Below are 25,095 nucleotides of genomic sequence, written 5' to 3'. Positions count from 1 at the left end.
CTGAAAAGGTTGAAACAGAAAGAAGCCACCAGAAATGTAGCAGCAGGCCAACAAACAACACGAGTGCACTACAGAAAGGTTTTCCACCAACTTTTAGAAAGGTCTCCAGGAGGCCCTTCCTGGCTTCTATCTTATCACTGTCCATGTTTCCAAACGGCATGTCTGGAAATATTTTCTTTGGACCTTTCACGCCTGGAAAAAGATCAGATGAGTCAGACTGGAACAAACAAACTCTCTAAGGTTCTCAAAGGTCTAATGCAACACTCCTTTCAAATGTCGAGCAAAATATAAAGCTTCTGTACCTTTGATGAGTTTCCTCAGTTCTGTTTTTTCTTCCAGTCGTGTCTGCAGATTGAGGAACTCGCTGTAGCGTCTGTTGACCGTGTGATAGGCTACAGACTGAGCAGAAGATGGATTCTCACAGCCCGTCTGTACAGTTTCTGCATCCTCAAAGCCGGCCTGGATGCTTGCCGGGTTCTCACAAGCCATTGCTGTCTCATACTGTAAAGATAAAAAACAAACTGTGAGGCTTCACTGATATCCCAGTGAACGTAAGAATGCACCAGTACAGGCCAAACGTTTGTGACTGTATTCGCATTCCCATCAGTCAGTGCAGGAAAACATGAAGTTTTTTTTATTTTTTATTTATTTTATTTTATCTTCAGTTGTTACAGATGGGACAGACATGGCTGGGGGATAAGAAAGGAAAGGAAAAGAAAAACAGAGGGGAAGAGGGACAGTGAGAAACCCTAACCCTAAGCAAAAAAAAGAGCAACATAAACACAGCACCACCACATTAATAGCTAACAGTAAATAACAGTAAATATTAAATATTGAATGCTGTTGTGTGGCACGCAGGACCTACAGCGCACAATGTGCTGTGAGGTAGCAGCCACGAAAGGTAGTTTGTGTCTGTGAACACCCGTGTGGATCAGCACGCTTGTATTCAAAAGGTTTCTCCATGTAACGATCTGCTAGGGAGTGTGGGGAGACATAGCCCCACCCCAGGGCATGAAGCAGGCATGGAGGAGATCCAGAGGCCCCAGAGTACGAGGACCCAAGGAGGACCATCAGAGGGGCATCTGTGCCACCCTCCTGGGAAGAGCTGAGGAGAGCCCCAAATGAGGGGTCACCCAGCAGCCACGGAGCAGAGGTCAGAGGGGGCTGCAGTGACGTGCCGTGGGCTCTGCGGGCAGCCAGCCGTGCCAGAGTGAACCGAGCCCCAGGCCCAGAGGCCTGAGGGCCCCCCACACCCCAGAAAAGGCCTGACCGAGCCACGGGCGCCCGACCGTGCCAAGCAGCCACTGTGAGTGAGCCGGTACATACCTGAGCGCCCAGCGCCGCGCACCAAGAACCACCAACGCACTGACACCCGAGGGCATCAGCCACCGGCAGGGAGTGTGGTGGGGGGAGAAAGGCCTCCATACTTTGGATGTTCCCAGAGGGGCGGAGTCTAAGACCCAACCTGACATATAGACACAGCCACACCACACAGACACAAACCTGCATTCCCACCCCCATATACACATATACAAATACTCAGCACTCACCCAACGTAAAGACAGACAAATAGACACTGTACACACAATCACACTCCCCAAACATACTTTACACCCCAGGTCCAGGTACCCTCACCCCCAGAGGGGGAAACTGCACCTAGATGTTACCCTTTGTGTTAAGTGTTACTGTGTTAAGGTCTAAAACTGATATTAATTATGTGAAATTAATTTTGCTGTTTTATTTCATGTCCACCTGAGAGAACAAAGTGTCCAAATAGACCCTCACTCAGTCACCGCTGAAGCTCGGCCCCAGCCCTCCTTCGGGTCGCTCATCAGCGCGGGGATGACAAACTGCATTACTTTGAATACTGTGTAACTGACTTTTTTCCTCTTAATAAAGAACCTCCTGTGTTTTGTGTTTAGTGGTTTTATCTTTGTCTAATATTTACTTTTCTTTGATGGATTAACCTTGCTATCCAAACGTCCTAGCACTGATTTATTTAACGTTTTAGTAAAGCTCTAAAAACTTTCTCCCAGTGCAGAACGAGTCCTGTTTCTGTGTATTTCAGGGTTTTAAACTCTTAGTTATTAAACAAAACTGAAAGTTAAATATGTTGAAACATTAAAATTACTGCCTTTTATCATCATTATATTTGTCAGTGCTAAAAACTGCACAAATGCAGAAAAGCTCATCATCATGGCCAAATGCCTGATAGAGAGGACACTCCTGAAAGCAGTGCTGCAGCACTCTCTGGGTGTTTTTCTGTGGGTCATCGATCAGCCCAGTAAACACCAACCAACAACTGCATCGTAGCAAAGTCACATTGTCCTTACTTTGATGGTGTAAAGTGTGTAGGGGTGCGAGCCGGTGCCTCGGTGCTCCTTAGCCGTGATGGTTCCAGTGATGCGGAGGTTTTGGATGATGACGGGTCCCTCGGGGCTGCTGAGGGGCTCAAAACTGAACGTGGGGACAGAGGAACAGCACTGCAATGTACTGACAACACTCAGCTCATTAGGATTCATTACCCCAGTCTGCTCTGCGCCTATAAGAAGGCCTCTGGTGGCGATTATAGACGGGGAACTGCCTTCTCTGTCCAAGGAACGAATCCTGCTGATACTGGAGTCCCTCTCTGCTGTGCTGAGCGATGGCAGGACGCAGCCATTAGTCTGCTCCTCCGATTCTGAGCTCAGCAGGAATTTGGTTTGGCCGTCCACTGGACTGTGGCAAACATCCTCCAAATCCAACCCGTAGTTGGTCTCGACAGATGTGGCGCAATCCTTCCTACTGTCATCCAGACCATCATCTTGTCCGATCATGACCAAAGAATCGCTGGAACTGCGTTTAAAATCAGCCAAAGGAGAATCCGGGTCAGAGTCGTTTTCCTGGTAAAATGGGTTTGACTTGCTTCCTCTTGTGTAGCGCCTTAAAAAGGGTCGAACAGTTTCATCTTCTTCGGCGTTGTGTTGTGGAAAGTCCGCCTCCGCGGAGTCGGGCACATCATCGGCAGCGGGCGTGGCGGTCTCTGTGTGATTGATCTTTTCAGCCTCCGCTCTCTGCGCAGGAACGTCGCTGTTCTCTTGAGGAACATGTGCTGCCTGCCATGCTGGAGCGACCTCTGGGTCATCAGGTGGAGAGGGTAGGAGCGGGGATGAATTTGGTGATTCTGTTGTTTCTGGCGGTTGGCTGACAAATATTTTAAGTATGAGGAGGTTTAACCAGTCAGGGTCCGACAGTTTGGCAACGAGAGGCAGCAGGACATTACAGGTTATCAGCTCTCCAACCACAAACCGTCCAGTGCGCGTTTCCAAGTGCGGTGAAGGCACTAAAACGTGCAGCAGCAAGTCTGCGACTGCCCTCACATAGTTGACTTCCACTGTTTCGCTGGTCACGGCGAGGTGAGGGCTGCTGATGCTGGAATAAGCCTTCCACAGCTGCTCGTTCTCGCTGCTCTCATTTGCTCTCAGAGACACCTGCTGCTCGGTCACCAGCTCCTTGGCTTTCATGTAGTCCTGTAGATGGCAGCCGAACAGATCGAGGACCCTCTGGGTCAGTTCCTGCAGAATTCACACATTTACACGACCCATTAGAGAAATTCTGATTCTCTCCATTTTTAATTCTGCATGTTAATTTAGTTTCTTTACAAGCAACGAAATCTCGTAATAATTCCTGTGAATGTTGCCGTTAACGGTCAAATATACAGTAACATACACTAATAATGGTGTGACCCTTTGTGCAGCAAATGCTACTGATCATCTTGTACGATGGCACAAGTAAATAGTCTGTTCTGTTTTATGCTGGACGTAGGAAAAATGACTAAAGTGACACCGACAAAGGTCGAATAGGCAGAAGGGGTTAGAGCATCTCTGTGGTGAATACCATAGACCGGTGCTGAGCTGTTAGTGGGTGTGCTGAAATACTTCATATGACGATTTGAACTACTTGAAGTCTAAATCGCAACTCACAGGACCTGCTGTCACCTACCACACAGTGCTTCTTATAGTTCTCAGAGTCTGAGCTGGTACATAAAGGGAACTACTGTGGTTTCTCTTATTTCCTGTCATATACAGAGGATATTCATTTAATATGTTGATAGAACAGTAGCAGGATGACATCCTCGTAAGTGGATATCAGGCCCATGTAGAGCAAAATTGAGTATTTTAGTCTAAATAACCCAAAATGTGATGTCCACGTATGTGGACGCAGGTCCTAGGATGTTAAAGAACTCAACAGTCACATGACCTGTGGTAATGGGTCACACCTTTCCTAATATTTACCCAGCTACAGTCCAGAATGACTTGTTTACTAACACGTATCAACCCTGTATACATTATTTTAATAGATGGTTTTAACCATCCCAGACTTTTGGAAATCTCTTTACAGATTTTAATGCAGATTTACAAGTGCTCCTCATCCATAGCAACAACAACTGTAGGCAGGTTAACACAAACACTTGTTCTTCAAGTACTTGTAGTGTGCCTGGCCTTCACATTAACTACAGAAAATTCTTGCAAGCACATTGTTAGACCTTGTGAAAGCTCCCTGCTCCTTTAAAGCTCAGTACCTTCCTGTCAGCTGTTCTTGCTCGCAGTTTCAGCCCCATGGCCATGGAGATCATGGCTTCTTCAATCTCTGTTTCAAAAGCACTCTCAGAGGACACAGTGGAGTACCAGGAGGTGACAAAGTCTCTGATGATTTTCTTCACTGTGTTGTGGATCTCCTGGTCCAGATCATTTTCATCCTTCTCAGACTTTGGAATCTGAAAATTAGTAATTAGGAGTCTAAGGTTAACTTAGCCCAAACCGTTTATAATCACATCCATATATTGTAAAACATCAAGCTGTAAACCATCATTAATTATAGACCTACTTGCTCCCAGGTGATAAACCTCTCCAGGTGAATCACACTGTTGGACTCAAGAACAGTCTGCGAGCCGAGCCAGCCCCAGAGCACCAAGAGCAGGCTGGTGAAGACACACAGCAGCCAGATGTTGACCAGCAGGTGGAACAGCACCAGCCAGGCCAACACCACACCGACGCCCAGCAAGCTCCTCTGTCCCCACACCTCAGCCATGATGCTGCAGGGTTTGCTTTCTCACTGGCCTCAACTGGAGAAGTGAAGATCAGGCGTGCCGGGTACCATCACTCCTTAAAGAACCAAAACGATAACACCTGAGTGGCACATCGGAAACAGGACGGGAAGCTGAGTGCAAGCAGAGTGGGGTAAGTTGAAGTAAAGGGGATGAATGTGTAACACAAACATATCATCCACGCTGCTTATCACGTACTGACAGCAAACAGAAGAAGTGTTGTAAAATGCTTCACTGACCTCAGGGACGATGTGTCTCGTATCTGCTGAGCCAGCGCGTGTACGCTACAAGCTAACGCTGGTTGTGCCGTGCTTCATGCTTCACTAGCTAACCCGGTGTAGCTATGCTGCGGTGGTACTAGCGTTAGCCCAAAGGCATTAACTGTCGTGCGGAGACCGAACTCCGCTCAGATGTTTCATGACGGTGTACGTCCGACAGGCTGAGACAGCAGCTAAGCAAGATGTCAAGATTAATGTCTGCCCTTTAGCTGCTTCCTACGCCAGTAACAGCAGCAGAGAGGTAGCTGGAAACATGAGCGGCATCGCTGCTTCTTTGTAAAGATGCTGAAATGAAGAGAAGCGCTGTATTTGTCAGAGCTGCAGCACGCACATACCAACCTTACAGTGCTGAACCAAAGACACGTCACTCCAGGAGCGCGCGACGCCTGCTCATAAACGCATACAACAAGCTACAGCGCGAGCTCAGACAGACATGCACCCTGCACGAGCCGTCCAGCACTCAACGAGAGGTCTCGTGAGCTTCTCGGCGTCAACTCCTCGGTCTGGTTTGTTTACTTCCTGTATTGCGAGCTATGACGTATCGATTGGGGCAGGCTCTAAGGCTTCGGAGGCAACCGACTTCCGGTATTTGCCAAAAAGTGATTGCCCGTATTCAAACTGCTGTAAATGGCTTGTTGGCCTATAATATGTGAAATGTATTTCAAATGTATCCCTCACGAATGATATCAAGTCATCGTGAGACACAGACAGCATTCCTGTCGCAACGCAATCAGTTTATGGCAAAGCGACTTTTATATATCTTTGATTTATCCAGTTAAAAATCCCTCTTTGTAAGTCCTGTTCACTAAAGTCTATTCACCAATATAAGTAAAGACATTACACATAAAAAAAACACATGGAGACATTGGAAATCAGTCTGTAATTTGCATTTTTACAAATTAAATATTAGTTTGCTATTTTGTGTACACACTTTACACTCATTCACTCATCAACTTGCATAATGGATTTATCATCAGGTCACAATATAATCTGAAGTCTCCATCTTTCTAACTCTGTGCGATGCTGTCAGTCTGTCAGCCAGTTTGCTTGCACTGAAAACGTTTACTTTACGTGACGGGGCGTGGTCTGCGGTGCAGTGCAGGGATGCCGGACGCACAATCGTGCCCCGTCGACTTAAAATCTGTACTGGGTCCTATCATGTTGTTGTTGTTGTTGCGTGTGCGTGTTTCTGAACAGCAACCGTGAATAAAATATTATGGAAGCACTAACCCGTGGATATATTACAACTATTTTTTTTAAAAATATCTGTACTCTGTAAAGTTTCTGATATTCAGTCATTTATTTATTCACTCATTCACTGTGGTCGGTCACATTGACTGGAGGGCTGTCACAGTTGAATCTTGAAGCTGATGTGAATATCTGAGTCAGGATGAGGCTGAAAGGACTCGAAAACTGAGTTAAATCCATGTTAAAGTGAGCCTGCAAACAGTCTGTGGTCTGAACATTACATGTTGAAATCTGTTCACAGATTCAGTCATTAAATTTGATAGATACGGTCTACTGAAAAATCACCAAAGGAGTCTCAGTGGATCCACGACGGATGTCTAATGTCTCGGTATAGCCTACTGTGTCCTGGTCACAGTCCAGATAAGAATCGTGGATTCAGATTTCATCAAGCTCAGATCCAGTTTGGCTCCAGTCGTTTCCCAGTTCATCCCATTCAGATCTCTTCACGATGGTTTAACTTTTCCCGACACGATGTGTGTTCTTTATTCAAACTGGTTCATCCTCCCAAAACTATACTGAGATTTTTTTTAAACGACTTACTCTCAGTCTTTAAAATACACTGCCGGGACCACAGAATCCAAACACAGGAAGTTAATTCGTGAGCAGAAGAAGTGCTGATGAATACCTCACCACTCACGATTAAAATGTTCTTTTCTTCACATGACTTGGAAACAATCTCAAAATGTTAAAAAGAAAGAGAGCAGGTTCATCTGAAGTATTTCTGTAAATCAACAGCAGCTGAATTTTAGTTCAGTTCAAAGGAGCATGAAAAGAATGAACTCTCTGAGCTTGTGTGGTACTTTCCCCCCAAACATATTGAGTAGATTTATTGAGCTGAGCGTCTCCTCAGGGTGCAGGCTGAGCTGTACCTTTCACATCATACATGAACATGGCTGACTTAACTCCCAAAGCCTCATTAGTTCATCAGCCTTGGAGTTTTTCCATACACTGACCCATGACTTAGAACAATGCTGTGCTCAGCTATACATCAATGTAGATACTGTTAAATTCACAACCCGTGAGTGTGAGCTGAGCTATAAAAATCAGTGTTTACTGATTTTCTTGCTGTAAAATCCAGCTTTTACGCTGGATACAGACATTTTTCTTTAAATACCACAGGTAATTAAATACTTCCTCGGTTATTTCCTTTGTTTATAAAATTATCTGGGGAGTGTCAGATTCCCTTCTTTCATTTCATTTCAGAAATGAAAACGTTTTTTTCAGTGCACTCTCTGAACACTTAGATGGCACACTTGTTCTTGGAGGTGACCTCAACCTTGGACTAAATGAAGACATGGATAGGCTCAATACAGCAGGAACTCAGCGTAATTGGCAGTCCACAAATATAATCAAACAGTATATGAGCGACTTTGGTCTTTGCGATGCATGGCGCTCCCTTCACCCCACCAGTAAGGAATATACTTTTTTCTCGCATGTCCATCACTCCTACTCTCGTCTGGATTATTTTTTGGTCAGCAGCTCACTGCTGAACGACATTTCAGACACTGAGATTCATCCTATAGCTGTCAGCGATCATGGTCCTGTATCTTTAACACTAATGCACAAGAATAATACTACGCCAAGAAAAAACTGGAGATTTAATATATCACTACTTAAAGATGAAGACTTTATTAAATACTTTAAAAAAGAGTGGACTTCATATTTGAACTATAATGACACTCCCGAAACATCAGCTTCTGTTCTATGGGAAGCAGGGAAAGCTGTGATGAGAGGTAAAATAATTTCTTTCTCATCACATAAAAAGAAAAAAGAAAACAAAAATATAGAAATGAAAACTGAGGACATGAAAGTCGGAAAATGAAACTTAACACTTGCCACTTTGGTTTCAGTTTCCACATCATATAACTGCCTTCCATGTGCTATTATGTCCCGGACACAGAAGGAGCTGAGAGGTGAGTGTTTGCACATCCTGTGGTCTTTACTGTATAGACAGTTATAGTAAATTTAATAAAAGTACATATGTTGTTATGAGTGCAATGTCTGTGAAGGTTCTCAGTCATCCAGGTCATCGTAGTCTTCACTTTTGCTTTTCAAGCAACTTAAAGAAGTCCAGACGCCTTTCTTTCCAAGCTCCTTAGATTATGAATGTAATGTAATGCAGCTTTAGGTCTGACTGGGGCATTTTTTTGGCCACCACTAAATGAGCCTTTTCAGGTCAGATATGAAAACGAGTGAAGACGGAGTAAAACGAGGTATGCTGATGACTAGTATAACCTCACTAATCTGATTTGTTCAGTGTGGTTGACTCTGGAGCCAGTGTGGGAAAATATTTCTGAAAGACCGGAGGGAGCCACACAGTCGCTCATTAAAATGACCTTGTGTGCAATTTCACACATGCCATGCGTCCGGGTTTTTCAGAAAGCCTTATTTCATACGGTGAGTCACAGGGTTGATAGGTTAGCTCTGTGAGGGTCTGTGGGTCATTCCTCCTCAGCCATGAACAGGCTCATGACAACTTACGAGACACTACCTTTGACAGAGGTGAGTGAAACACGGCCTGCACTGCTTTCACTCTGGATTTATTAACTGAAATCACTACTGGTGCTTTTGGGAGATTTAATGTGTTGTATATTGTTTCCAGCATATTTTAAAAAAGACAATTTTAGGCTTTTCTTTGTTCGTAACTGTTCTGCCTGAGCCTCGCCAACTTAATTTAGAGCTTGTGTCCGTTAGGTTTCCATTTCCTCTCACGGTGTGAAAAAAAAGCCCAGACTGTGGAGTTCCATCGTCGAGATGACGTCTCACATGGCACTGTGCAAACTCTGTGAGTACAAAACAAGCTGCTGCAAAGTCACTCTCATAAAAAACACTAACTGGGAAAATCCGGTATCTTCTCGTCATTTCTCCTCTATTTATAAAGTTAGCAGTAAAGGAAGGAAACTGGGACTTTGTGGTTACTTGGCAACCCCTTGGGGGATTTTTTTATGAGCCACAGTTTGACTTCATCGGCTGAGTTAACATCTTTTCTGTCACCATCAGTTCCTCTGGTTCTGGTGGCGGCTGTGGTGCTCACTGTGAATGGGATAATAGGAGATCCCCTGTTTGAATGCCTCCAAGACACAGACTACAGCGAGCTTCTTGACATCGTGAAGAAAGGTCTTCCTGCTACAAAGACGCCTCGACACGTAGCAATCGTCGGCGGGGGCATCGCTGGACTGACGGCTGCCAAGTTTCTAGAAGATGCTGGACATAAGGTAATTTACAGTCAGGGAAAAAATATTTAAACTACACTCTCTCTGGGAGTAATTTTCTGAGTCATTACTGTTGGTGCTAAAAGTGCATATGCTTTTCAAACTGAGTGTCATGGCTGTGTGTCCCCTTGGACATCAAAGGTGACCATAATCGAGGCCAGTAATCGTATCGGAGGACGTGTGGAGACCTTCAGGAACAGAAGAGAGGGCTGGTATGCAGAACTGGGGGCCATGAGGATCCCAAGCTTTCATAAGTGAGTAAAGAGACGCACATGGCAAATAGACACCCCCTCATTTAATCAAGGAAAATATCCTGTTGGAAGTAAGAACTGAATGATGCCAGAAGAAATGTACTAGCCTGTAGAGTTTTCAGTACTTGTAAGATTTGAGCCTCTAAGTAACTAGGAAGAGTCTAACAAAACACTAAAGATCTTCTAGCTAAATGGTTAAAATACCGTATATATTCACACAGGATAACTAATGTGCTTATGTCACAGGATTTTGCTTTCTTTTGCATCCAAATTACAAATACCTATGAACCGCTTCATCCAAGATGACATCAACACCTACTACTTGGTAAATGGAGAGCTACATAAAACCTATACAGTTGAAAACAACCCCAGCGTGCTCAACTACAGCTTGTCTGACAGGGAGAGGGGGAAAACGGCCACTCAGCTCTTCAGCCAGGCGCTGTGGAAGGTTTGTTCATGTGCTGCTTTGTTGCACATGTCAGTGTGAATCTTGTCTTGTAAATATTGTGATTTTCACACAGGTGAGAGATGATGTGAAGGCAATCGGCTGTAGTGCCACATTGGATAAATATGACTCCTACACAGTGAAGGTAAAGGTTTAATTACCTTGACACTCGATGTCATACCGATCACAGCTGTAATCTGTTGGGGGGAAATGTCCTCACAGGAGTATCTGGTGAAGGAGGGCAATCTGAGCCGTGGAGCCCTGAGGATGATTGGGGACATCCTGAATGAAAACAGCCTCTTCTACACATCACTGATCGAGATGATGTACATGCAGACAGACATCAGTGACAACGTTGAGTAAGAAATATTCATATGTCACAGTGGGATGTTAAGAAGCCAGGGAAGAGGAACAGCAGCAAAGATATGCTTCTGATTCTGAGTGGTTGGTCTTCCATACCTTCTAGTGCCACCATTGTTAGACTGTACTCCAAAAGGGCAAAATAGTTGATTTAAACACTTTGTAGAGCTGAGGGAACAGATTCATGTGGCACTTCTCCTTTGTTTCGTCATTACTGTATATGTTATATGGGGCGATCGTGGCTCAAGAGTTGGGAGTTCGCCTTGTAATCGGAAGGTTGCCGGTTCGAGCCCCGGCTTGGACAGTCTCGCTCGTTGTGTCCTTGGGCAAGACACTTCACCCGTTGCCTACTGGTGGTGGTCAGAGGGCCCGGTGGCGCCAGTGTCCGGCAGCCTCGCCTCTGTCAGTGCGCCCCAGGGTGGCTGTGGCTACAATGTAGCTGCCATCACCAGTGTGTGAATGTGTGGATGTGTAAAGCGCTTTGGGGTCCTTAGGGACGAGTAAAGCGCTATATAAATACAGGTGATTATATGTGTAATTTTTCTTATTACTTATAACACTGTGACCACTGACAGGTGAAGTGAAGAACACTGATTCTCTCCTCATCATGGCACCTATTAGTTGGTGAGATAAATTAAGGAGCAAGTAAACATTTTGTCCTCAAAGTTGACGTTAGAAGCAGGAAAACCTAACGATAAAACAGCTGGGTCAGAGCATCTCCAAGCAACAGTAACCAGCGACAGGGCCGTGGACAGTCAAGACTCACTGATGCATGTGGGCAATAAAGACTGGCCCATGTGGTCCGATCCAACAGACGAAGAGCAAACAGCTGAAAGAGGTTCAAGCTGAGTGCGATAGAAAAGTGTCAGAATTGACAGAGTTTGGTTGCTGTGTAGCTGCAGACCAGTCAGGGTGCCCGTGCTGACCACTGCCCACCACCAAAACCACCAATGATCAGCATCAGAACTGGACCACGGAGCAATGGAAGAAGGGGGCCTCGTCTGGTGAGTCACGTTTTACATCAGGTGTGCATGTGTCGCTTACCCAGGCAACACCTGGCACCAGGATGCATTGTGGGTAGAAGGTGAGGCGGCAGAGGCAGTGTGATGCTTTGGGCGATGTTCTGCTGGGAAACCCTGGGTCCTACCATCCATGTGGATGATACTTTGACACGTAGCACCTACCTGAGCATCGTTGCAGACCATGGACACTATTATACACTCCACGGAGGCCACACCTCGCCACTTACAGGATCAAATGATCTATCGCTAACTTGGTGCCAGATGCCACAGCACACCTTAGGGGTCTGGGGGAGTCCAGGCCTCGATGGGTCAGAGCTTCCGTGGCAGTGAAAGGGGCACATAATGGTCACAATGTTATGGCTGATTGGCATAATTCAAATTTATAGAAAATAAATGATTAGTTCAGCTTTAGCGGAGTATTGTGTATTAAGGGATGTTTTCTTGAATTTCTTTCAGGTACTTTGAGGTGACTGATGGCTTTGAACACCTGCCCAGAGCTTTCTATCAGGTCTTAAATGCCACCATCCTCCTCAACTCCAAGGTCAAGCTCATAAACCAGACAGGTGGTAGAAATGTGACCATCACCTATCAGGACCAGCACAACTCCCTGACTAACCTAACGGTGGACTACACCCTGGTCACTGCCACAGCCAAGGCCACCCTGTTCATTGACTTTCAGCCCCCTCTCTCTGGGGACAAGATGGAGGCCCTGCGCTCAGTTCACTACACCAGCTCCACAAAGGTGGTGCTTAGTTTCAAGGAGCGCTTCTGGGATAAAGAGGGCATCAGAGGAGGGAAGAGCATCACAGACCGTCCCGCTCGCTTCATCTACTACCCCAGCCACAGCTTCCCCGGGACATCCGCAGGTGCACTGCTGGCATCCTACACCTGCTCTGACGACTCCGCCCTCTTCCAGGGCATGAATGATGGGGAGCTGATGGCTGTGGTCCTGGAGGACTTGGTGAAGATCCATGGAGAGTACATCAGGCCTTTGTGGACAGGGGGGCTGGTGAAGAAGTGGGGCTTGGATCCTTACAGTCTGGGAGCCTTTGTCCTGTTCACACCTTACCAGCAGGGGCACTATGCCAGAGAACTGTTCCAGAGTGAGGGACGGGTACACTTTGCAGGGGAGCACACAGCCACACCTCACGGATGGATCGAAACGTCCATCAAGTCTGCACTCAGGGCAGCTAAAAATGTTAACAGTCTTACACTGTAGTGTTTCATGCAGCAAACATTTATTCCATGTTCACTCCTTTATCGTCTGATTTCATGAACACTGTTCCAGCTCAGTGCTGTGTGCTCCTGGAACCCCCAAGCCTCTGGAGAGCTAACTTTGGTGGCCGTACCCTGAGACGGATAACAGGCAGTAGTATTAGTAGTAGTTGTCACTCCAGTGTGATGTTTATTTTCTGTTACGAATGTACTGTTGATGTGCATCTATTAATTGATAGACAAAAGGTTTGTCTGTTACAGGCACTTTGATCAGATTTGCAGCGCTTCGCTCTTAAAGTTCCTCCTGTGTCTAAATACCAAGTTTCAGTCGGATTAAGTGCAGAAATCTTTCTATGTTACATTACGTTGAAACTTGTTTGCAGAAAAAGTGGATGAACAATGGACAGAGCCCTGTGATTCATTCATTTATGTTTTATTTAATTTTATCTACACGGTACTTCATGACTTCATTTTGCACGTATGTTGAACCACAAAGTAAATCTCTGGATTTTCCCTGTCAGCGTATGACTCGAAGTAAAAAGATGTAAGCATGAAAAACGGCTGGTTCATATTTAATGTGGTGGAACACTAACAGACTAGCTCCTGGCAGCGGCACAGTTTGCCTGTTTGCTGTGATGAGCTCTTTGCAGTTACTTTTTAACATGTGCATGGAGCTGCAGGTCACTCAACATATAATTAATGCAAACACTGAATTTTTGGTGCTAGATTCTAAGTGAACAACTCCATTACATTTATGCAGCTGTTTGGATAAAAAAAGACAGTGTTTGAATTCTTCCTAACTCCAGACTGCTCCTCTAAGCCCACCTCCCTTCTAATGGCATTAGATTTTCACCTGAGTGGAGCTTTTCGAGTGCTGAAATGATTATTGATAGCCTCTCTTTTTGACATAAAACTCTAGGAGTAGAGAAATGTCCTGAAATCAAGTATTTAAAGCAGACTGAGTGGACTCAGACTCCTCTGCGATATGCACTGACAGAATAACAATTATAATTCTCTATCATTTTCCTCGTCTACTATTGATCAGAACATAACGCAGAAGCACCTTCTGCTTTCAAGAGAAAGCAGAAGGTGCCAAGCGAGGAGCTGCCCAGCCTTTGCTTTCAGCTCTATAGATGTCGTTTAGGAAAGTAAATAATAATCTTGAAGTTTCAGATGGATGAAAGGGAAAAAACATCAGGCAACATTGTTTCTTCAGGTGAAACATTTAAGCTTTATTATTACCAGACTTCTCCAGGCTTGCAGATTTCCTCTCCCTTCCTTCCTCCAGTTTGATCATATGACTGCACCCCTCCCCCCATAAGAGTTCCTCATCATCTCTCAAACGCCAGCTGTTATACCCACGTACACAAAGTCTTCTTCGTGTCACCTCCCATCAAGTTAGGAATAAAAAAAACATAATACAGTCTGACTGCGGTGCGTTATCACTGAGTGCCTTTCTGCACCATCTGTGTGAAGCGGTTGGTGATGCTGAGGGTGGTGTCAATGAATCGCTCCACGCAGCTCACCAGGCACGTCTCTGTCCTGTAGTCCAGCTTTGAGCCCGGAGTGTCCACACATTTATCCCAGCAGACGTCGGTGAAACTGTGCACCTGCAAACCACAGGACACAGACGGGAACTGATTCAGCTCAGTGTTATTTATAGAATGTCGAAGCATCGCGGCTGATGCCAGTTAATGTTTATTAAAAAAGAAAAGGCTGAAATCTGATTACTGAACACATGTAACCAAGATTCATGCCGGACTCTAGAAGACAGCATGTTTCTGTGTGTACAGGAAACTATTTAAATCAATCACAGAACTGATGTGCATGGAGTTAAAAACACACGTCTTCTGCCTGTTATGGTTGTGAGAGCTGCTTCTATGAATGTTTATTTAGAATGAGAGGGGGAAAGGTTACCAGCTGCCACACTGGATGCTTGTCTACGGAGCAACTAACGTGCACTGCTCTCCACACAACGATGGTTACCAATTCCTTCACTGACTCGGTCTGTCTATCACTTATAGAGCACGGCTCGCTGTGAAGCGCCCCTTAATAAATTTGTCCACAGCCACATCCATCATATTTTCTTATACATCTGCTGTTTAGTGATTCAGCTAACCTGCTCCATATTTCGGACATCCACCAATTATCCCAGCGATACCAAAGGTCAAATAAACGATTAATGATCATCTTTAAAGCTGCAATGTAACCACACACAGTACTGACTGGATTACGCCGAGCTTTGAATCCACGGTTAACAAAGCTCAGCATGTGGATCTAGAGGATATATTAACTCTATGTTCTTCAACGCGGAAACACCTGGACAAGAAGCAGATGTTCTTCCAGCTGTGTGATGTCCAGTTCTAATACAAACTGGTCTCTTGTACAGAGACATTAACGGTCAACTAAGCACGTGTAAGACGTCAGATCACGTCGTGCAATGAACTACATCTGTCGGAGGACAGTCAGCCCCCGTCCTCTTACAGACCTGAGCCTGGAACTGCGCTTTCTGCTGCTCGACAGCGATCATGCGCTGCAGCTGCGTCGCCTCTGCCTTCTCCGACGCGCTCAAGTTATCAAAGCCGTCCATGTCTTCTGCCCGTCGGCTGCACAGGAGCTCCGAGCACTGCTCAAGCACAGAGGTGACCTTCTCTTCCACCGGCGCGGTTTGGGAAACAGCGCTAATCACACGGTGCCCTGCAGACGGCGGCGCTTCCTGTTTGCGTTGTTTGACGCGCTAAATGCGACGCAACAAAGGACGCGTGCAAAGATGTTTCATGTTGAGCAGCAACCCCCCAAACACCGACCGGCTGCATGTTTCACATCCAGCTGTAGAGACGTGTTTTATAGAAGGAATGAGGATTACAGAGAACTCACAGTTTATTTTCACATAAAGAAGTCAGAAAATAAAATAACAACAAACAAAACACTGGTGCTGTTAATTTACCTCTTAATTATGAAAGTGTGTATGAATGAATTGTAGTGGTGGAGTCAGCGCAGTAAAAACACATTTATGTCTTCTTTACCTGATCACAAACATGCCTGTGTCTCTGCAGACATTTCTCAGAGGACTCTGGTGGCATTTAGTTTTCTAATTGTATGATGTTCCACGAGTATGGAAGACTAAAACAGTCAGTCAGCAAATCATTGTTTTAACAAAATAAAAGGTTGACATTGAAGAGGTACTGCAGATGGTTCTACAATAATTAAGAAATTAATTAAGAAAAACAATTAGTGATTTATTGCTTCCCATACATTTTTATAGCATTTGCTGCAATTCGATCAGTCGATATTTATTGTCAAACTTTATGTCCATAGTTTAAAAACCAAAAACACAAAATATAAAGCTTAATAAAAAAAGAAAATATCTGTAAACATATAAAACCATAATATAAATAAAACGTATTAATTATTTTAGATTCATTTATTTCTTGTGTTGTTTTGTACAGCCACAGTTGACCACCTTCTAAAAACAGACACTTAATAGGAATGAAACAAATGTTGTAGTCCACATAGCACACCATATAATACTATTATTAGTTATTGGTATTTATTTAAAATACATAATAATTAGGTGATCATCTCGAACACCCACAATCTTTGTGACGCCACGTCGACAGGATTACATCCGGGTTACTGCCGTGACCTTGGTTGGTTGTTCATCATGGCGGCCATCGTCAGGTTGAGTTCTGTGTGCCGCAGAGGAATTAAACGTGAGTAGCGCTGCTTCTCTCCGGGGTTTATGACTGTTCTAAGCATGTGTGCTTACTTTAGGGCCGCAGTTCGACAGCAGGCCGATTTGACGGAAGTGAAGTCGAGTGTTGGCCGTAGACGAACAAATGGCGCCAGCTGCAGACTTTTCAAGATCACGGTTTCACTGAAGCATCCTGCTGTCAGTATTAGCCGCTTTATTGCTACCTGTCAGTGGCCAGCGCCAGCTAGGTATGAGTAGTGCCAAAGGCCGCTTTGCTAGCATGGTGACGTCGCTGTCGGACCGCGGCGTTATCGCTCAGCACTGTCCACCAAAGATTATTCAGAAGTTGGAGAATTATTACTTCGAAGGAAAAAGGAGGCAAAAGACCTGAATTGCAAGATTTGTAGTCAATGACAGGCCTCTTAAAAAAGTAAAATAGAAATCGGCTCCCTTCCTTTGACGTTTTAAAGAGCACAGTAAAGTTTGCGTTAGGGTAAGGCTGCTCTCGTTTGGCTGTTTGTGTGGATGATTTCCAGCTGTAATCGCACTATTACATAGCCTTCATGTGTTCATAACAAACACAAGAAAATATAAACGTTTTAAAGAATTATATACAGTGTGTGATAGTTATAATTACGCTCATTCTATCTGATTAAATTCCGCTAGTGTTCGTTGTGAAGCAGATCTTAAAATGCTTGATCTTGACTGTGAGCTAATACAGAAGCACCAGTGAACTTCCAGACCGACGCCAATATTTTCTTCCGTCTGTTCGTGCTGTTGTTGTCATCCCCCTTTGTGCCAGGAAAAAAGCATTTATTATTTAATTAAATTAAAAACACAACGCTTTCTTTCAGTTCCTCATTTATTCATTTATATTTTTCAGTTCAGATCTACGTGACATAGCAGATCATTAACACAGTGCTGCTGTGCACAAAGGGAAATGCTCCAATGCTCCATGGAGCTTGAAGGGGACAGTCTCTTAGAGTAAAGACACCACTAATTATTTTACCTTAACTGTGTGTGATGTGTCGCAGTTTAAAACTCGTGGTGTTCTGGGAGAATGTACAGTATTGAAATGGAGGACATGTAGGAAGCACTGCACTGGAGCCTATCCCAGCTGTCATAGCTGTTTTTTATTTATGAGAAAAATGAGATCCACATATGAGGACATTTGTTTTAAATTTTAATAGAAGAGTGGCAGTATAATGTCCTCGTAAGTGGATATCAGGCCCATGTAGAGCAGAATTTAGTATTTTGGTCTAGACAAGAGAACATGTGATGTCCACGTGTGGACACCAGGTCCTCGGAGGTTAAAAAATACATTTGGCATCAAAAGTAAGGAAATTTGGTTTGGGTCATTATTTCTTTGTAACAGTGCTTCTTGGCATTGAAGATGTTGGAAGACCAGTTATTTCACCTTTAATAGTACCATATTTGTAAGGAAAATACATTTTTTTGTTGAGCAAGGAACCCATGCAATGACAATCAGATGCCTGATTAGCAGCACCTGCGAGCATGCACACTGCTCTTGTAGTTGTTTTCTGCTCCAACCACACCACGTTTAACTGATCTGTGTAGGGTCCATGCCATAGGGCAAACTAAGATGCAGTGTTATCTGCAGTGAGCCCTGGTACCATTGAAGGTCATGTTCCATCTATCAGGGGTAAATGGCCTGCATTTGTATAGCGCTTTTCTAGTCCATAGGACCCCAAAGCGCTTTACACTACATTCAGTCATCCACCCATTCACACACACATTCACACACTGGCGATGGCAAGCTACATTGTAGCCACAGCTGCCCTGGGGCGCACTGACAGAGGCGAGGCTGCCGGACACAGGCGCCACCGGGCCCTCTGACCACCACCAGTAGGCAAACACGGGGTTAGTATCTAGGGGGTGTCCTAATTAGACGACGACACCACAAAAAGAGTTTCCTCACACCGTACCACTTAGGCTACGTTCACTCTGCAGGTCTTAAAGCTCAATTCCGATTTTTTTGATCAAATGCGATTTATTTATTTATTTTTTTTATTTTATTTTTTTTGTCTTGTCTTGTCTTGTCTGCTCGTTCACACTACAGATAAAACGTGACAGCAAACGCGCTCTAGTGTGAACGCTCAAAGCGGCCGCATGCGCAAAAGAAGACGTCACACACAACGTGCTCTGTTTAGACCCAGAGCAACAGTGTTGTGTGACTGATGGCCTTAATATAAAGACTTGTTTCGGACTTTACGTTTCCCAATTTTGCTTTAAGTTATAAAGTTATTGTGTTATCTACATTTGGCCTAATAATGATCCTTATTGCTGTTTTAGAGGATAGCTGCAGATTTCTGTCAGAATCTGCAGATTATACATGGTAAATGGTAAATGGCCTGTATTTATATAGCGCTTTACTAGTCCCTAACCAAAGTGCTTTACATATCCAGTCATCCACCCATTCACATACTGGTGATGGCAGCTACATTGTAGCCACAGCTGCCCTGGGGCGCACTGACAGAGGCGAGGCTGCCGGACACTGGCGGGCGCCACCGGGCCCTCTGACCACCACCAGTAGGCAACGGGTGAAGTGTCTTGCCCAAGGACACAACGACCAAGTCTGTCCAAGCCGGGGCTCGAACCGGCAACCTTCCGATTACAAGGCGAACTCCCAACTCTTGAGCCACGATCGCCACCAGTACAAAAAAATACAGTACAAAAAAATGTTCACGTTTCTCCAACGTTGTCTTCCCAACAGTTTCACTGGATGGCCAGGAAGCGTTCGCGATGTCTTCTCCGTCGCTGATAATCGGCGTCTGTCTTGTGTCAGTGACGTAAAAGACGGATTTAATGCGACGTGACCATCAAACAGCAGCCGCTTTCTAAAACATCAGATATGTATCGGATTCAGCAACACATACCAAAGTGACCCAGGTCGGATTTGAAAATATCGGATTTGTGCCGTTCACACTGTCAGACCATGATCGGATAGATGGTCGCAGAGGGTCACAAAAGTCAGATTTGATGCGCTTTCGCCTGCAGTGTGAACGCAGCCTTGGAAACGTAGGCAGTCTGTGAAAGGTTTGCAGGACGGTTTGCCTGTTGGCTCTCTACCCACACCATCAAGAACAAACTGCTAACAGCCGATCTCCAGTCACATAGGGCAGCAGAATAAGCTGTTTGGAGTTAGCAGAGAAGATTAGGCAGGTTTTTCATGACCGCGACCCACAACTGCGTTTTGTTTACAAATGTGGGACTGTTCAGGAAATAAACAGGTTGGAAGTTTGAGTAAAGGCAAAGCTTCTTGGAAAAGATGGGAGTTTAAAAATAATTAGGTTAAAGGAGCGACGTCATACACTTGAAAACATGTCAACACACTGCCTGGTGAAACCCCGCCCCCTTGTGGTGAAATTCAGCATTGTGCAAATCCAGAAAGTACCTTTTTTAAATTTAGAAACTGAACACACACAAAACATACACAACATTATGAGGAAAGGAAAAGTAAAGCAGCCAGATGTGTTTGTGACTTTGTGTTTTCTCTCCTCAGCTCTGTTCTATCAAAGCGCGTTGCTGGTCAGGCCGCTGGCTGTACCCCACAAACACCTGGAGCAGCCGAACCTGCTGACGGCGAGGATTCATTCGTCACAGAATCTGAAGGGTCAGTGTTGACGTAGCGCCCTGTGTGCAGGTGTTGTACAGAACGAGAGGTGCACGTAGATTATTTAAATACCACAACCTCAGAAACCTCTGTGGCAGTCATCAGCTCTGACACACTTAAATCAACATAAGCTTTCTAAGCTGCACATGTTCTACTTTTGACTCAACGTAAGTGTAGCGTGTGTGACACACATTACATTTCAACACCAGTGGAGGTCCAGTGGGGCGGTCCTGGCATCTGAGGAGCTGGTTAGCTTTCCAAGAGCAGAAAATGGCTAGTTCAGACATGTTTTGCATTAACTATAATCTTAATGGAGGGCGAGAGAGAAGCAGAATGGAGCGCTACACCCCGAGGGCGAAAGGAGGAGCCATTGCAGGCCGATTGTGTCACACGCAGTCATCACTGAGCCTGGAACAACCCTGATGCGATCGTGGTCACAGTCGGGCTTGGTCAGGGTCACGAACCTGGCAACCGCTCAGCAGGTACAGGTGTCTGAAGTGGAGCAGGATCGCTTTGGTTCCTGTTTTGGATCTTCATGGTTTCGCCCTCACGTGTGCACACAGCGTTTTTTTCCACATGAACACAGGCGGTGACATTTTGGCCTGTTTGGAGGTCATGTGGTTTACCCACGATGTGGGTCCAGAATGAAGGAGCCTTCTTTCTGTTTTTGCTCAAATGTAAAAATACGTTCATATTGAGCCAGAATATGATTCACCTTTTCTTACTTTAGTGAGTGATAGTCCTCCTTCTTTTTGTCAGAGTTTTTCTTTGGCTCTTTTGTCTCTCCAGTCCTTATATCTGATCAGTTTCACATTTGTAACGCTGCGTAACACCAACCGTGAGTCTTTCAACAAAGGCACTTAATACGTGCAAAGCAAGATAAAGAAAATAAATCCTTGGCCAATATATCACAATTTCAGGTGTTTAAATTGTATCGCCCTTAAATTCTACATCGGTTGTAACAATGTGGATTTCCAGCTTATCTTATTATAACAGAAAGGTTTCCAGTCTTTGTTATAGTGAAGAAACAATCAGTTTTCCTGTCCTGCTGAGAGAGAGATAAGAGAAATATGCCCGCTTCAGCCACATTAGAGGCTTTTGAGCATTAATGATGACTTTATTATTTTTAACCATAAAATCATCATTTAAAACTGCATTTACTTGGATGCCGATACAAGGACAGTGTCACAGCTCCACGTCTGGTTTGTGCAGCTTAAACAAACTGAACGTGAGAGCAGAGCTGCAGACGTTGTCACCCTCAGATTGGTGCCAAGTTCACTGCTTGCCAATGATGCTGATGGATTACTGACCATACTTGTTATCTACAATTTGTGCAACATTAGATACAAAAAACTGAAAAAATAATCGCAGAAAGATGTTCAGTAAAGACACAAGCAGCTCAGTGAAGTAGCCAAACCTAATATGCAGGAGACCCGGTCTTTCCAGTGGCATGTGTAGAATTTGAGATGCATGTGACTGAGTCAGATTGAAGTCTGCTCAGAGCTTCACATTGTTCGGCCTTCTGATGATCTGCAGTTTATCTTGCTTCACAGCGAGTTCCACCTCCAAAGCGGCCTCTCTGCACTGGACGGCAGAGCGAATGCTGAGCGTGCTGCTGCTGGCCATGGGCCCTGTCGCTTATTTCAACCCTGGTCCTGTCATCAATTACTCTCTGGCTGCTGCCCTGACCCTTCACGGACACTGGTAAGACTAGCAGTCAGCTGATCCCTGGTTTCACTTGTTTCTAAAATGTTATTGCAAATATTCGCAAGCCTCAGGTAAAATATTCCTGACGCCTGTGTTTTATTTGAACAGTAACGCTAAGCTGTCTTTTTTTAGAGCTTTCACTTCCTGAAAGCTATATAAGCTCTCGCCAGTCTGTCACAATACCAGGACACTGTCCAGGCTGCATTTATGACTGAGACAGAGAAACAATATTTCCTCATTCAGCTCTCAATACAGAGCTGGTTTATTAGGTACAGTGATTGTGTATGATTGACACGAACAATGTTTCTCTGTTTATTGACCATCATGCAGGTTTTTATCAACGTACATTTAAATGGTATACTTACCCTGGAGGTCACATAAGTATTACAACAGAAAATATAAGTTGTTTTATGCAAATTGGAGACACTTATGCTTAGCTAGCTTGGTTAATTAGAGACTGAATGGCTCAAACATAAGACGAGCTGTTACTGTGACTGTCACTGGATGAAGATTTTGCAGCTCAGAAATCATATTTTATAACGTGGATCTCAAATCTCTTTAAAAAAATTAAAGGTTTGGACAACTGCAGCAGCATTTTAGTCTAGGGCGGCTCGATTATGGCAAAAATGATGATCACGATTATTTTCACTGACATTGAGATCTCGATTATTTGACGATATTTATTTAACAATAACAATGTGTTGAATAATGACTTTAAAAAATAATATAAAATAGTGCAAATACTGATAACAGTGCAAATGTTTGCAATACAAGAAATCAATGAAAAATGTAAACGTCTGTGTTTAGTGAACTTTGCAGTGTTGCTCTGTGGTGCAGCTACTGTAGCAAAGTTTACACACTGTGTCTACTTGATCCACGTCTGACTGAACCCATAATGTTTCCACACCACTGAAGGTTTTTTACCTCTCTTTTCAACCAACGGCAGTCACTCTCCTCTCCTAATAACTTCTGCTTAGCTTTCCGAGCTTCCCTCGGGTCCTCTTAATTGTTGTGACACGTGTTCAAAATGCAGAGAGGTGCGCTCGATTTGCCACACGGAGCAGCGCCAGAGTAAAGCACGAGGGAGGGGCTAATAATCGGCTCAGTCATTTTTAACGATCGTTGAAAGCCCAGATCGTAATCGAGATTAAAATTCGATTAATTGAGCAGCCCTACTTTAGTCCCAGCTGGAATCTCCAGTATTAGTGTGTCAGGCTGCAGAGCGAGAACTCTGTGCACGTGACGGCTGAGGCTCCTGGCTGTCATCACGTGTGCACACAGTTCATTCAGATGTTGCGTCGTGCGTGGAAACGTCAGCACGTTTATGGGGCAGTAGTTGATGCATTACTGTCATGGTCAAGTTTAGAAACACTGGTTGCACATTTTCCATGTGTGCTGTGCAGTCATTTAGAGCGCTTCAGTGTAACCCTGCTGAAGCAAAGGGAGGCCTTCTGTCTTCACTGGCTGCTCATCTTTTCCTCTGCCTGTGTTGTTGCAGGGGTCTCGGGCAGGTGTTGACAGACTACGTTCACGGGGACGCAAAGATCAAGATGGCCAACGCGGCTCTCTTCCTCCTGTCCACGATCACCTTCACTGGTCTTTGCTACTTCAACTACAACGACGTGGGCATATGCAAAGCTGTCGCCCTGCTCTGGAGCAAGTGAATATTACTGTGGGCCGGGACGCTCAGGAAGACCGAAACACTGGTCCTGGCTGCGTGTTTAACAAACGAAATCAGTGTGTTCTCTGTAAATATCATTTTGACAATATTTCATTGATTCAAAAGTGTTTGTGTTCATTGATTCTAGCTTTGTCTTTGTGCATTGATTGGGCTGTTCCTGAGTAACCGTGGAACAAATTTACGCTACAAACATGTTTTAACAACACAGCCATGACTTGATCAAGTCTTATGGAATACAGCTGTCTGAGCTCTCGTTCATTCTTTCTCATTTGCGTCCTTTGTGTGGCTGATCTCTTAAACATGTTTACTTCCAGTGTGTGCACATGCTGCCTTTTCTCTTACACTATCATCAGCAGCACACACTAACCCCTGTTTGAAAACCATTTCCATGCCCCACCTAGTGTTTTAGTGTCATTGCGACCAGGCTGTCCCTGCAACGCTGCGGCTGTACAGAGAGCCGTGGGCTCTGCTGTAGGAGCAGACAGCGTGTGCTTATATGAAGCTTTATTAATGCTCTGCTTGAAGGTTTAATAAAGGTCAGACTGGCTAAATCTTATTTTAACCTTCGAGGCAGGAACAGGACACGACTGCGTCTCTATGGGGTCATGTTATACTTTGTATGTGAATCAGTTTCTGCTGCAATCTGCAAATTTCAAAGAAACAAAAAGGCTTTAAAATAAATGTTTATTTGGATCCTAAATCAGTAAAATAAGACTTAATATGGCAGTCCATTACATTCTAATCTTGGAACATGCACTTATACACAGTACACATGTACAGTCTTTGCATGCAGCTTCCACACCAGCACTTCTTTGTGTTTGGCTGGAGTGAGTGTGATGTCACAACACCTGTGCAGTAAACATGTTTTATTCCAGCTTCCACATTTGGCGTCACTCTGTTCTTTCCATCAAGGCTCAGCTGGGGTGTACTACGGAGCAGTGGATGGGTTAGCAGGTTATGTTGAGCTTATAGAGTATACATGTCGACCCCGAGTGCGTACGTGCCACGGCTCCATTTGAACCTTTTACACTGGCCGAATATTAATAATGTCTCCTCAGAAAACTTCATCTCACATTAGTCTCGACTACTTTACAGCGCTGGTGTTGCCTTTTATGTTTATAGGATTTACAGATTTCCTCTGACGTGTTTGTCGTCTTACCCGTCATCTCCGACGGGGATTAGTCGAGCTAGCTCATGCTAACAGAGCCTGGCCGTTTTCAACTTTCTTTGAAGTACACCACTCATGACAAAACAAGAAACAC

At 44.6% G+C, this 25,095-nt stretch overlaps 4 protein-coding genes across 8 annotated transcripts in view; 2 read left to right on the top strand and 2 right to left on the bottom strand.

The window, feature by feature from the left end:
* snx19b (sorting nexin 19b) overlaps nt 1-5,898 on the bottom strand; it is a 65,664-nt gene extending 59,766 nt beyond the window's left edge. For 2 of the 5 annotated variants that reach the window (XM_080889542.1, XM_080889541.1), the window contains exons 1-6: nt 5,326-5,898; nt 4,867-5,144; nt 4,562-4,756; nt 2,334-3,554; nt 303-501; nt 92-192 (exon numbers count right to left, since the gene is read on the bottom strand). In XM_080889542.1, coding sequence (XP_080745668.1) covers nt 92-192; nt 303-501; nt 2,334-3,554; nt 4,562-4,756; nt 4,867-5,070 — 1,920 coding nt within the window. In that variant the 5' untranslated portion in view covers nt 5,071-5,144; nt 5,326-5,898. The remainder of the gene's footprint in view (nt 1-91; nt 193-302; nt 502-2,333; nt 3,555-4,561; nt 4,757-4,866; nt 5,145-5,325) is intronic. The other 3 variants (XM_080889540.1, XM_080889538.1, XM_080889539.1) reach the window with 2 other exon arrangements.
* il4i1 (interleukin 4 induced 1) lies at nt 5,081-13,384 on the top strand. Its single transcript, XM_080889543.1, has 9 exons — nt 5,081-5,219; nt 8,463-8,525; nt 9,307-9,397; nt 9,613-9,827; nt 9,966-10,078; nt 10,322-10,523; nt 10,597-10,665; nt 10,743-10,879; nt 12,359-13,384. Exons 3-9 carry the CDS (start codon nt 9,367-9,369, stop codon nt 13,119-13,121), a joined length of 1,530 nt encoding a protein of 509 aa, XP_080745669.1. The 5' UTR covers nt 5,081-5,219; nt 8,463-8,525; nt 9,307-9,366; the 3' UTR covers nt 13,122-13,384.
* Nucleotides 13,385-13,534: 150 nt separating this feature from the next.
* timm8b (translocase of inner mitochondrial membrane 8 homolog B (yeast)) lies at nt 13,535-15,846 on the bottom strand. The gene is made up of 2 exons (XM_080889544.1): nt 15,606-15,846; nt 13,535-14,727 (listed from the first exon to the last, which is right to left on the bottom strand). The coding sequence occupies exons 1-2, from the start codon at nt 15,705-15,707 to the stop codon at nt 14,560-14,562; spliced, it is 270 nt and encodes an 89-aa protein (XP_080745670.1). The 5' UTR covers nt 15,708-15,846; the 3' UTR covers nt 13,535-14,559.
* Nucleotides 15,847-16,713: 867 nt separating this feature from the next.
* Nucleotides 16,714-24,714, top strand: sdhdb (succinate dehydrogenase complex, subunit D, integral membrane protein b). The gene is made up of 4 exons (XM_080888816.1): nt 16,714-16,830; nt 20,335-20,445; nt 21,999-22,149; nt 23,651-24,714. The coding sequence occupies exons 1-4, from the start codon at nt 16,782-16,784 to the stop codon at nt 23,814-23,816; spliced, it is 477 nt and encodes a 158-aa protein (XP_080744942.1). The 5' UTR covers nt 16,714-16,781; the 3' UTR covers nt 23,817-24,714.
* Nucleotides 24,715-25,095: the final 381 nt, after the last annotated feature.

This window comes from Rhamphochromis sp. 'chilingali' (genome assembly GCF_963969265.1).
Source record: "Rhamphochromis sp. 'chilingali' genome assembly, chromosome: 8".
In the NCBI taxonomy this organism is placed as follows: Eukaryota; Metazoa; Chordata; class Actinopteri; order Cichliformes; family Cichlidae; genus Rhamphochromis; species Rhamphochromis sp. 'chilingali'.
Note: the sequence above shows the minus strand (reverse complement) of the source record. Positions and strands in the feature narration are given on the sequence as shown.